At 32.2% G+C, this 14415-nt stretch overlaps 1 protein-coding gene across 2 annotated transcripts in view; it reads right to left on the bottom strand.

Annotated features, from left to right (window-relative positions):
- PPP1R13B (protein phosphatase 1 regulatory subunit 13B) overlaps positions 1 to 14415 on the bottom strand; it is a 119701-nt gene that overhangs the window by 21180 nt on the left and 84106 nt on the right. Inside the window, exons 5-8 of one of the 2 annotated variants that reach the window (XM_051978279.1) lie at positions 7162 to 7263; positions 5314 to 5488; positions 2088 to 2284; positions 665 to 829 (exon numbers count right to left, since the gene is read on the bottom strand). In XM_051978279.1, the coding sequence (XP_051834239.1) occupies positions 665 to 829; positions 2088 to 2284; positions 5314 to 5488; positions 7162 to 7263 (639 nt within the window). The remainder of the gene's footprint in view (positions 1 to 664; positions 830 to 2087; positions 2285 to 5313; positions 5489 to 7161; positions 7264 to 14415) is intronic. The other variant, XM_051978280.1, reaches the window with a different exon arrangement.

Raw genomic sequence — 14415 nt, 5'->3', positions numbered from 1 at the left:
GTCATTGTTAAAGCTGTTCATATTTCTTGGTATCCTCCAAAAGCACAGTCAACCTCATTCTATACTTCCTGCATAGCCAAAGAAATAATGCCAAGCCACTAACCTGACAGGATATGTGAATTGGTGGCAGAGCAACTACGAGTGGTGGAAGCTGAAGGATACTTTTCCTAGGAGAAAGGATATTGGTAACCTGGGTGCCACTAATTCTCTGCTACATGCGATTCTTTACACTTACTCCACACAAGAGAAAATGAAAATAAAAAATTTTGTCCTCAGTGTTAAGCAGTGTTTATAAATGCCACTTTGAAGCATTCTCTTTTCTGACATTGAAGAAAGATATTAAGGGAGAAAAATTTATCAATAGCAAAGTGAATATGGCAACAGAACAACCAAGGCAGAGAAGGGTCAGAGTACACGCCAAGTCAGAGGAAAAAAGAAATACAAGGTGCTTTAGCCAGTGGTTTCAGATGATATATTGTCACTAGTAACCTTTACTACCAGGCTCTGCTACCTGAACTCTTATGGCTTTGAGGTTCCTTAAGCCACCACAGACAAATGAGCATTTTTAAATAATTTTTACACTGGAGAATAGAAATAAGAGGTAATTTAATTTAGAAAAAAAAGTGTAATTTGGATATGGGCCTTTTGCAAAAGTTTATCTTACAGGAATGTTTTCTTTTTGACGTGCCTGAATTTTTTTCCCATAAAGACGCTCACGCAGTTCATTGATTCGTTTGTCCATCATAGCAACCTCCATATTACGTTTATTTAAAAGTTCCTTCTGCTGCTGAAGTTTCGAATTCTGTTCCTGATTAAGTTGATTCCGAATCTTAAAAAAAAAATTTAAAATGGGGGAAGAGGGGTTACAATTTTTGTAATTTTAATTAAAAAGATTATTAAATCTTCATTTCCATGAGAAATTTTTTTAACTAAAGATTATTAAATTCTGGTATATATCATGCCTACATTAAGTGACCAGGTATATACATGTATAGAAGTCATTGATATGTTATCTGTTTCATATTTATGTGACTGGAAGCCAATAGATTCCCAAGGAAGAGATCTCTTAAGTATTCACATAGCTGACAAAACACAAGACAAGCACTCAAAACACAAGCCAGGTAAAAAATGATCTACATATTTTTGGTAATTTTTATATAATGACTTGTCCATTGGGTCCGTATCATGTGAAACAACCATACCAGAATTCCCTTTGCTAATCAATCTACTCATTTGTTATACAACATTGAACTGCTTCATACTGCCTCTTAGTCTCTATGCAGAAAATACAATATTATACAAATTCCATTATATGTAGGACAATAATTTTCCACAATGGTCACATACAACAGTTAAACCCTCACCTCTTCTAACAAACAAAAAGATATCATGAATTCCTGCTCCTTTCTTTTGCTTTGTCTATTACTTTAATTCATTTCAACAAACACTTAAGGACCTACTACATGCAAAGCACTAGAAATGCAAAAATAACACTATTTGCTAAATATTTTAACTCAATTTGCAAGCTATGATGAAGATATACATTTTATTAAAAACAAAATGGTAAAGCAATTAATTTTAAATAATTGCTTTTAAAAAACATTCCTCATGATTTTCAATTATTCAAATTTAGTGGCTGATTTCTTAGACTATAGTTACATTAAACTTTAGTTTACATAGAGATGTTGGTGCCATATGCTTTTATGTTTTTATATTGCTAAACAGTAAATCAGAGTCACTGTGGAATTTTATATAGTCAGCATGGGAATCTGGAAGATCTGGTTTCAATTGCTACCTCTTAATACATACTACCTAGTTGATTCTGGGCCAATCACTTCATTTATCAGTGCCTCAGGCCAATCTCTCTAGGACTTTGAGTTTCAGATAAAGGGAGTTTCTACATTCAGAAATCATAGATCTGGCCTAAACAAACCCAAGAAAATCCGTCAGATTCAATTATTCTAAACAAACAAATGACCTCGTGAGAACTTGTTCCTAAGTGAGCACCCTTGGCTCAACTCCAGTGTGCTGGAGTCATTATCTTCAGCATCACTCACTACATAAATAAAAAAACTCCAACAGGTTACCTGAAGCTCTTGGTATAATCTTTTCAATTCCACTGCAGCAGGGCCACTCAATCTGCCATTATACGACTGAAATCCATTGAGTTTCCCTTTCTTTAAATCCTCCAACTGTTGACTGAGCTGATCCACTCTTAGAATTGCAGTTTGTACCTCCTGCTTCTTTTCCTGGAACATGGCACTGAACCTTTCAATTTCAGCAGCTGTAATGCCCCCATCCCCAAGGGAAAAAATTCAATAAAAATATGTAATAAAAAAGAATCAACAAGCTTTGAAAGAAATTTTCATGGAAGCAAAGAAGAAACTGATTTAAAATTCATGAATCAAGCAATTAGACTATCATTGACATTCAACATCCTAATCTCTATGTATATAATTTTATGCATATATTTGATCTTAATTCTTGATTATCTTCACTATAGTAAAAGCATAAAATGGATGAATTTTTTTTTTTTTTTTTTTTTTTTGCTGAGGCACTTGGGGTTAAGTGACTTGCCCAGGGTCACATAGCCAGGAAGTGTTAAATGTGTAAGACCAGATTTGAACTCAGTCCTCCTAATTTCAGGGCTATTGCTCTATTCACTGTACCACCTCGCTGCCCCAAATGGATGATTAAAAAAAAAAAAAACTTTTCTATCTGATTTAAAAATATGTTTTGCTTCTGAAACATATTTAATTATCCTTTCCTTAAGTTCATTAGAGGCAGACGGAGTCAGTCCAAAAAGCATAGCTGTGTCAACTCAATACTGAGTCACACCATGAAAAAAAGATTAGAAAAAAACAGAAAATTACAACTTTCACAATAACAGATATTAAACAATTAACAATCGGGGATAGGGTATTGATTATACAAAATTTGAAGTATCTCTGCACAAAAGGCAGTTAGATTAAGATGAGATAGATGGAGGAATGGAAGAGATTTAGAAGAAAGATCTCTGCATTGAATATGCCTGATTGAATCTGACTTATCTGTAAGGAACTGACTGAACCACTTTACCCATACTAAAGGAGTCCCAAAACACAAAACAATTTTGAAAACAATACAACTATTAATTACCATCCTAAATTCCTTATGATTCCAGAAATACAAATTAAAATTTTCAAATATCATCTTACACCCATTAAGCTAGTAAAGCTGGGAAATTGCATTGTTGGAGAAGCTGTGGAAAGCAAGCATATTTATTCACAGTGGAGGAAACTATGAATTGGCCCAGTGGGGGCAACCAAATGGCATAATGGATAAAACACTGCTCCTGGAGCCAGGAGGCACTGAGTTCAAATACTAAGGAATGGTTATATTAAACCACTAATATAATAGAATATTAGGGCACCATAAGGAATGAGGAATATGAAGCCGAGAAACTTGGGAAAATCTGTATTAAAAAATGCAAAGTAAAGAAAAGAAAGCCAAAGAACCTCTTATTTTATTTGTATAAGGAACTCCTGGGCAATGAAGTTCCCACTCTGGAGGCAGGTCAGCAGCACCTTTTCTATAATTCAGAGGAATCTATAGTGCTATACTAATCTAACTGCATTTTGTATTGGGTAAGTGATTTGCCAAGATCACACAGCAACACTATTAGAAAAGGGTCTTCCTATCCATTACATTGTCAATATGGAAAAACAAAATTGCTTCATGTTAGTACCAAGAGGTACTAAAAAATACAAAAGATAATTCAAAAAAGACATTGTTTTCAGGGAATGTATTTTATTAGGAAATTTGTCACGAGTATCAAATTTTCTTTTCTTTTTTTCCCCCAAAGTAGCAATAGAAACGTTATTTGAAGGAGTATGTGACAATAAATTACAATAAAGAGAAGAAATGCTCAATTTTTATCTTGCTTTTTTCTTCAAAATAGCTGAACAAAAATAGCTAAAGTGAAATTTTTAAATAAAATAAGGCGATAGAAACAAATATTTGGATTCCATCAATTAAATTCTGTCAATTAGTCAGGATAAGCTATAATTTTTGTGTATAGAAAAATAAACCTTGCAGATATGATTATTGGTAAATTTAAAAATCATAATTCTTTAATGTGTCAAAAGCATTTTATTTCTCTCTTTTGTATTTTTTCCCAATAAATTTATTTTTAATACACAATGCTTTATGAATCATATTGGGAAAGAAAAATCAGAGCAAAGGGGAAAAACCACAGGAGATATATTAAAAAAAAAAAACACATACATACACAAAAACAGACAAAAGAAGTGAACATAGCATGTACTGATTTACATTCAGTCCCTTTAGTTCTTTTTCTGGATACAGATAGCATTTTGTTTTGGATTCCTGAATCACTGAGGAGAACCAAGTCTTTCATAGTTGACCATCACACATTCTTGCTGTTATTGTACACAATGTATTTTTGGTTCTGCGTGTTTTGCTCAGCATCAGTTCATGTAAATCTTTCTAGGCCTTTCTAAAATCAGCTTGTTCATCATTTCTTATAGAACAATAATATTCCATTACTTTCATATACCACAACTTGTTCAGCCATTTCATCAATTCATTTTCCAATTCTTTGCTGCCACAAAGAGATGCTACAAACATTTTTGTGCATGTGGGTCCTTTTCCCACCTTCATGCTTTCCTTGGGATACAGACCCAGTAATATGCAGTTTTATAGCCCTTTCAAGCACAGTTCAAATTGCTGTCCAGAATGGTTGGATCATCTCTCAATAAGAAGTGAACTTTCAAAGAGAGTTTGGCAATATTTTACCTGTGACTAGTGAAATCTGAAGATTTTGCCAAGAGTTTCATCGTGATACTGTTCACAAAGGAAGACTTGGATTACTTAACTAAAAGGTTTCTAGTTAAAATGCCTTATTAAGTATTGACATTTTGTCTTATGAGATAGCCCAAAAGAATGGAATCTAAGAATAAATTCAATGAATGTTAGGAGTTGAAAAGATCTCAGGATAGTATTTTTAACTGAAAGGGACCTTAGAAATATCCTGGTCCAACCCCTTTTTTAATCAATAAAAAGACTAAGGCCCAGATGTGATATTCCCAAGATTAGAAAGGTAACAAATGTACACTCAGAATGTAAATCCACTCTATCATGGTATGTTAGCTAATGCCCAATCACTAGTCTCATTAAAAAGAAAAAGGAAAAAAAAATTCAGTTATAAAAATTGTCTCATAAAACTAACTTCACTTTAGATATAAGTAAATGAAAAGAAAAAAGAAAATGCCTAATCCTTGGTGTATCTGAATTAGAAAACATCATACATACACAGGTTGCCATTCATGATTTTGCTATAGTCCACTTGACCTCTCATAGCACGGATTTTCTTCAGTTTATTCTCCTGGGCCTCAACTCTTTCTTTAAGTTTTTGAAGCTTTTCATTTTCAGAAATAGATTGCTGCTGGCGACGTTCTTGTTGCTTTAGAAAATGCAAACGTTGCTCCTGACATAGGGGAAATAGAAAAAAGTGTAATTTGGATATGTTTTCTTAAGTTAAATTATCATTTATGTAACAACTAAAATAATTAATTTCAAGGTCAACCATATACATGAAAAAAATGCCAAGAGCATTACTGCACATGTGTTAAGAGTACATGAAAACTGAATTATTTATTTAGGTATAAGAAAGGAACAATTTTAAGGATTTAATTAGTATAACTTGTGAAAAACAGTGAACATACAATAATAATTTCTGTGAGGAACTTTAAAAAAACCTAGGGAAAATGTTATTTTAAATATAGTCAATTCCAACTCATATTCATATAATTTACTAAAACAATTTCATCTACATTCATTCTAACATATCTGTTAAAATTCCTCCAACATTAATTTCCTGCTTTTAGTAACATGTTTCCTGCTGTTGCAAAATAGTTCCCCAAACATTGCTCAATTTCTCAAAGGAAATGAAGAAGCTGAAGATTTTTTGACTCGAAAAAGATAAGATCTACAACAAAATAACATCTAATTTGCTAAGAACTACTAAAGAAACAAGAGTGTATCATTTGTTACAGATGAGTTCCTGAAGAAATTAATAAACACAGCTTAAAATTGCTTTACATTTTTATAAGGGCATAATACAAAGTATAAGACATACATAAAGGACAATCAAAACAAGAAATCACCAAGAATAGAAAGTTTTCTATAATATCAAAACTTATTTCAGGATACTATTAACATTAAAAATTCAGTCTCCAAGTACATAAAATTTACCAATTTGAAGATGGGTTATGAAAAAAAATGGTTTTACATATTTAAAAAAACTAACATTTGGGGCAGCTAGGTGGTGCAGTGACTAGAGCACCAGCTCTGAAGTCAGGAGGAGCCGAGTTCAAATCTGGTCTCAGACACTTAACATTTCCTATCTGTGTGACCCTAGGCAAATCACTTAGCTCCAATTGCCTCAGAATATTCATATTTAATTTGCCAAATTTTTCAATTCTAAAAACCTAGGATAATTTTTTTTAAAAATATAAGTGTCTCCAAAGTTATAGGTTTATATTAAATTTATATTATTATTTATACAGAAGTAAAGAGTTCAGTAGATTTTTAAAAATCACTAAAGGACAAATATATTTCTCTTTAAAAATACTCTTCAGACTGAGGCAATAATTTGATTACGAAATAACCAAAATGCCTTCAGAATGTTACAAAATCATATAATTGAATGTTCCTAACAAGTAACTTCTCTAGCCTGGGCTTTATCTTTATCTTTTGGCTTTACTAAAGATAGAAGTCAACTCCCTTCTTCCCCCCTTCTTAGACCTGTACCAGTCAGACAACCTCTTGTGCTTTTCATCATCCATTTTGTAAGTTTTCAACTGCACAAAGCAAACCCCCTTTAAGATAGTTTCTTGTTCTGAATCTCATGAGTGTGACAAAGGAGAAAAAAACATTCATTTCAGAGGTAAAAATAAAGTTACAAAATGCTAAGAAAAATAGCTATTATCAGTTCTGTTGGTCAGATGCAGTCTTCAGAAACCCTACTATGTCAGATGCAAGAAGGTAAAATGGCATTATACTGACTATATATGTTGAGCACAATCATTCACATTCTTCATACCAATAAGTTATCAAAGGGCCTAAAATCTTTTTTCCTATTTTCATCTCAAAACATACCTTGGCAACCAACATCTGCTGCTGGTTTTCAATTTGCTGCTGCTGCCGAGCAGCCATATCCTGGAGTTCTGAAAGTGTAAGTTCAACCCGGGGATTCCCAACCTGCAGTGAAAAGAACACTCATATTAAAACAAAAGTATATAAATGCTTAAAACTTCATGGTGTTAAGATTATAGACGCTAGCATTCTTAAATTAAAGCATGCCCTTTAGTACATCCTTAATGGGAAAAAATACATTCTTTTCAGAAGACTGTGTTCAAATTCATGTTTGTGGTAATTAACTATGAAAAATAATAAAAAATATTCTCATTAACAGGTGAATAACAAATATTATAGGCAAGAAATCTTATGAAAGATTTGACTCAATTAAATTTTTCAAAGCTTAATTATATGATAATTTGTTTTAGGCTCTTAGAATGGTTATTTCCCAAAATAATTTAAATATCCAACATCTGAAAATCAGTATTCAGCTCTTACTATAGTATTCTAATTTCAAAAAAAAAAAAAAAGTGTTCTAAGGTTACTGAAACACAAAGTAGGTAGTGTTTTGTCCTAGAGAAAACAAACTTTAAAGCTTTTCTTTTAAACAGAACCACACTAAAATGAATCAATGAAAAAAAAAATAAAAGAAAGACAATTATACAAGAAAGCTTTAAAAAAAACTAAGTAAATTAAAGCATATTATAGAATTAGGTCACATTTGATCTTGCTATAAGAAAATGACAGCTGGTATTTGGGGGGAAGAAATTCCCTCTGAATACATCACACATACCTCCCACTTCCAGGTTTCCCATCTATACCTTCCCCTTCAATTTATATCTTTTGCCCATAAAAGCAATGATTCTTTATATTGCTATTCCACATATTTCATTACCTTAATAGTCACTCACATCCGTCTCATTTCAAACTCCCATAACTACTGTCACACATTATTCTTTGAAATATGCTGAATATCTGCAGTGCTTTTGGAGTCTAAATATTCATGATTTAAAGATATTCACAGTAGTTTAGATTTGTACAACAAAGTCTGAATCCCCTGGTTAGAAACAATTATATGGTGAACAGGTAGAGATGGGCCTAGAATCACTAGTAGTGTGACTCTGGGCAACTCTATTAACCTGTTTGTTTCAGTTTCCTCAACTGTAAAATGATGTTAATAATATCTAAGATCCAGAGTTGCTGTGAGAAATATTTGTAAAGAGCTTAGCACAATAGCTAACACATAGTAGGCTTAACTTAATAAGAACTTATTTCTTTCCTTCCTTTCTGCCTAAGTCTTTATTATAATAAAAATCCTTGAGGGCTTAACCAGTCTAAGATCATCTACCAAAATGGAACTTTCAAACCACTCCATACTGAAGACAGTTTTACTACCCCTGCAAAAGGAAAAGCTAGCACTTCAGTCATTAAGGCTAAAAATCTATTTCTACTTTTAATATTAATATAAAGATACTAGTTTTAGAGACCATTCCAAATATGGCTTACACACATACAATGGAACTATGCCTTCCTGATCCTAAATACTAAGCTGGAATGTAGCTACAAAGTTTGACTAGCCATTTCTAGAATTGTCATTTCAAATCATGTTGTTTTCATAGGAATTATTATTTAGCTATGTTCTCTATCGTATGAACTGCAAAAACGGATTTTTTTTAACCCAAATAATTCCTATTAAATTTCACTTTATTCAATTAAGCCTATTATTTTAGGTTGATAAACTTTTGAAAAATTATAAAACCATATCAGTTATTCCTCCAAGCTTCTTTAACAATATTCCCCTCAAAATATTAGTTCCTTTAATAATCTGTAGTAATTTTCTAAAACTTTAACAACAAAAACTTGTCTTTAACCTTTAAAATTTTTCAACTTATGATTTTGGAGTATAAGGATATTTAAAAGGGATTAAAAGTAACATGATGACATGGCCAGCATGCTGAAATGACAATATAAAAATAAAGACCAAAAACAAATATAAACATTTTTAAGGCATAAAGAGAACCCAAGGAAAAAACAGAAAGAATCAGACATACAAGCCACCTATAAAAAATTATATGTTGAATCTCTTAATTAAAAAGAAAAACCAGTCACACATAATAGAAATTTACTTTAATACATGATCCTCTTTTTTTGTTATACTATGTATATGGAAATATTAATTTTATTTAGTGGTGGTCAGAATTTTTAAGAAATAGCCAACTTTCTATACCAAACTGCCAAATGAGCAATATGAAAAAGTACTCTTTCCCTTCAAAAAACAAAACCAAGAAAACCCTTCACCATCTTCCTATGAAGGTAATAGTGAAACTAAAATTTCAACGTTATTGGGATTCTTTAACACACTCAATTAACTTTCATTCACTTATTAATTTGAAATTTTCCAGATGATATCAAGAGAACCCAATGGAATATTCTGGTTTTCCCTCTAGTCTTAACACAACCATTTTCCTCATTTTTTCCCCTTATTATCCACATTCAAATAGAGATCTAGACAGGCTCCTTCATAATCTCTAATATAGTTCCTTTAGGATAAATGGTCAATCACATACAAGGTTATATCCTAATTATTAAATCAATGAACAGAAAAGATCACTTTTTTTCCCTCTTGTAAGTCAACAGCAAATTTCCCAATATGAAAAAGATAAAAAGAGGAAGGAAAAACTTTTACAAAACTGTAACAAATCTTCTAATGCTTCCTTCAGCACTATCTCTTTAGAGGTACAGAGACAAAAAGGAATTAGCATTGCCAATTTAATTGACAGTTATTCATAGAAATGAATTCTTACTGTCAAGGGTCCTGGGCAGCTCTAGTCTACTGGCATTGCTCACTTTTATAACAATGTCTAGTCTGTTTTACTTAAGATCTAAATTATGCTGATTTGTTTGTTCAAAAAAAAAATAACTTCTTTATTACTACTGTGAAAAGGGAGAAGACAATAAACACCCTGTCTATTCCTCCAAGAAATCACAAACAATGGCAACAATAGTAAATTCACAAAATTTATCTGTTTAATGTCACATTTCTAAATAGAAACTATTAATTCAATATGTCTTGAACTATAAAAATTAAAATAAACTTTACTGTGCACCTAACAGATTCGTGTATGTATGTGTATGTAAATAAATTTGATATGCTACTTATTTATCTGCTAAATGCTTGACTAAAATATATTTAATGATGATTTTAGACATCAAGCTCTTTCAGTAATCTCCCACGAATGTAATACTGCTATACCAAAACGTACATTCTTCTGTCCTTGTAAAACTATCTGTTAAGCTTCACAGGAAATCCACTTCAAAGGAAAAAAGTCTTGAACTTAGGAAAAAAGAGCTTGAAAAACAGTATCCTAAGAAAGCAGGTAGGAACATGATATATCAAGCAAGAAATAACAGATGGATTGAATGGTACATGTTAGTAAACTCACAATACTCAAAAAAAGAGCTGACTTGGTAGTTTCTCTAAGAAGAGCTTATAGAAAAATAAACATCATTCAGGGGGAGAAAGCATGGAAAGTTAAGATGCTAAGTGGGTGTATGTTTTGAGTGAATGAATGTATGAATAAATACTAGCCACTGATACTGCTTTGCAAAAGCAGTGAAAACCAAAGATTTCTGTTGTTTAAAGTACCGTTTTCTAGTACTGGTTCAATTGTTACAGTCATGTCCAACTGTGTCTCTTTACGGAATTTTCTTGGCACAGATACTGGAGTGGTTTGCCATTTCCTTCTCCAGTTCATTTTACTGATGATGAAACTGAGACAAATAGGGTAAAGTGACTCACCCCAGGGTCATAACAGCCAGAAAATGCCTGAAGCCAGATTTGAACTCACAAAGATGACTTCAGATCCAGCACTTTATCCATTGTACCACCTAGCTGCCCTGTCTTCTGGGACAATACTATATTAATTCCAGGTCTTGGGTATGGCTTGGTTTTCATTTTCCTAGGGTCAGATAACATGGGTTTAAGTCCCAATTCTGACACTTACTACTTTTGTGATGTTTGTCCATGTTCCCCCAAAAGGTTGCCACAGAATGTCCACCTAACATACTAACATACTACAGGCCTTCCTCACATTTTCCTGTCATGAAGGTGTAACAATGGAACATTCTTGTTATGGAAGGTAGGGATGGGATGACATGGGATAGGAAGGGGAGAAGAGAGGCGTGAAGAAGACTGATACAAATATTTGTTATCATTTTGTTTTGTTTTCATTACCAGACCTCCATTCATCACTTGTGTAATTCTATTTCTAGGGCTATAGCTGTCTAGATTGTAGGAGCACAAAATTATATGGCCCATGCTATTAAGTTGGCTCCAGCCATATTTCATATTCTTCTCCCTCCAATTTCTTGCCCTGCTGATATTTCTTCTATCCCAGTCCCATTCCTCTTTACCTCTTTCTATGCAATCAGATCTACAATCAATATTTCCATTAATATTAGATAGATCATGTCAAACCCCATAGCTTGGCTTTATTCAACAGCCCCTCCAACTTCCCAAACAAAAAAGGTTTTATCCTTTCCTTTTTACCACTTTCCCATTTGTGCTATCTCCTCTATTAGAATATAAACTATTTGACAACTAGGATGATTACATTTTTGTACTTGTATCCTCAGCCCATAGCACAGTGCTTCACAAGCACATAATAAAAATTACTTTCATTTATTTCAGAACCTGTCCTCTTTCCACACTTCTTCCCCCTTTTATAGATTTTCACACAGAAATGTAAATAGATGTTAATCACAATTTGTTATTATCACATATTATTTTCTATGTACTAAAATAGAATATCATGATTATAAGATCTGGCTAATAAACTAGAAGATAAAAATATTCTACATCCTTTAAGTAAGACTTTTCATTAAATTAGAAAGACATCTCATTCTGATTGGTGAGGAGTTTTTTTTTTTTTTAAATAAACAAACATCTTAAAGTCTAAATTCCTTTCAAACTCAAGTTTTTCCATTTCAAAGAAGAAGCAAACTTGATTATACAATCTGGAAATCTTATGGCCAAGTTCTGTTGGAAATCCATCTATAAATTCTTTTATTGAGAAAAATGTTTCTATCTTAACAATTTTATATAAAACTTTGCCTCCTAAGTACCTCTTGCTTAATGATTTTATGTCAGGCATGCTTCATTATCAAGTTGAAAAAATGTCAATAGTAAAATTCTGTTTAAAATCCAGAGGAACCATTTAGCATAACTGAACTACATATCATATTTCAGGATGAAGAGAAAAGGTGAGAGATCATTTACATTCACCTCCCAATTTTAAAGAAAGAGAAACTTTAAAGACCAGAGAAGATATGTAATTTATTCAAGTTCAAACCAAGAATATAAAAGTCAGAACTAGAACCTAAGTTTTCTGGTTCAAGCTCCAGTGCTCTTATTTCAAAACAATACCGTCTCCCAAAAAGATCAAAGAAAAGGGAAAAGAAGGTACAAAATGTATGTATAAAAATATTTATAATAGCTCTTTTTGTAATGACAAAGAATTGGAAATATAAAACCTTACATGAACTGATGAAAAGTGAAGTGAGCAGAACCAAAATTATATCGTACGTAGTAACACTAATAATGTATAATGATCAACTGTGACATGGATTTAAATCCTAATTCTGACACAATACTCTTACCCAAGTCAATCCCAAAGAATTCATGATGAAAAATGTTATTCACCTCCATGGAGAGAAGTGACAAACTCTGAATGCAGATCAAAGCATCTTTAAAAATATATATATATATATATACATATATTTCCCCAGTTAGATGTAAAACAAACATTTGCTTTTAAAACCATGAACTTCAAATTCTTGCCATCTAGGAGAGAGCTTGGGGGAAGGGGGAGAGAATTGGAACACAAGATTTTACAAAGGCTAATGTTGAAGAATTATCCACGCCTATGTTTTTAAAAATAAAAAGCTTTAATTAAAAAAAAAATTCTTGCCTTCTCAAGTGGGAGTATAAGACACAAGGGAAGAAAAGAATTTGGACCTTAAAATTAAAAAAAATAATAAATGTTAATTTTTACATGTAACCAACAATATCATTTTCACTATGACAAAAACATTTATTTATTTTGAGAATCTATATGTCTCAAAGACATTTAGTTCAACTTTCATCTAAACAAGAATATTCACTATAGCACACATTTAAAGAAATTTTTTTGTGAGAGAAAGAGATCTCACTATCTCCTGAGGCAAGACATTCAACATTTTAGATCCCTTTTATTTTTAGGAAAGTTTCTATCAATCTGCCTTGTTACATTTTGTACCCATTGTTTCTATTGGTTCTACTTAGTCACAAAGGGTACAAATTTAATTATTCTTCCAAATGCCATCATTTCATGCCTAGTGAGATTTGTTATTCTCTGCTCCATAATATTCATTTCCAATTTTCCACAGATGCTAATATATTCACTCCTCAAACCACCTCTGTAATCAATTTTGTATAAATGATATTCGTATAATTTGTTATTGTACATAATTATGTATAGATTATACTTAATTTTTATATTATATATAATTTCACATTTGTCTTTGTCTAGAGTACTTAGTACACATTGCTTAGCACATAGTAAGCACTTTTAATAAATGGATATATTAACTTACTCTTCTGTCCTACCCCTACCCCCAATCATTCTGATTGACTTTTAACTCACCAGTTAATCTAGATACATCATTCTAAAAATGTGGCACACAGAACTGAAAACAATATAGCAGAAAGATATGATCTGGCAAAGGCAAAGGGCATTAAGACTACAAGTTCCCAATGCAGCCTAAGCTTACATGAGTTTTCTTGTTCTTATTTCAGCTGCCAAATAACTATTGACTCATAACGAATTTGCTATTCTCTAGCCATAATTCCTGTCTCATCTTGTACTACTGAAGTTGTTTCATTTTTTTTTTAAACCTCAGTGAAGACATTACTCTTGATCCTATTAAATTCCAGCTTATTAAATTTGTCCCCAAATGACTTAACTTAGGGTCAGGCAGTACAGCCAGTAAGTTAAGAATGTTATTTAACATTTAACTAACTTTTAGGCAATCAAAATTTTTCTATATTCTCACAGGCATCAACCTTGGTAGCCATCCCTTCTCAGCTTTGCGTCATCTGCAAATCTGTATATATATATATATATTAAACAGGGTCTACAACAGATCCCCAAAAGACTCCATTACTGACTTCCTCCTTAGGTCTCAATCCTTACTTTAAGGTCTAGGAATTCATTTAGTTCTCAATCCACTTACTTC

The sequence above is a fragment of the Antechinus flavipes genome, chromosome 2, assembly GCF_016432865.1.
Source record: "Antechinus flavipes isolate AdamAnt ecotype Samford, QLD, Australia chromosome 2, AdamAnt_v2, whole genome shotgun sequence".
NCBI lineage: Eukaryota > Metazoa > Chordata > Mammalia > Dasyuromorphia > Dasyuridae > Antechinus > Antechinus flavipes.
Note: the sequence above shows the minus strand (reverse complement) of the source record. Positions and strands in the feature narration are given on the sequence as shown.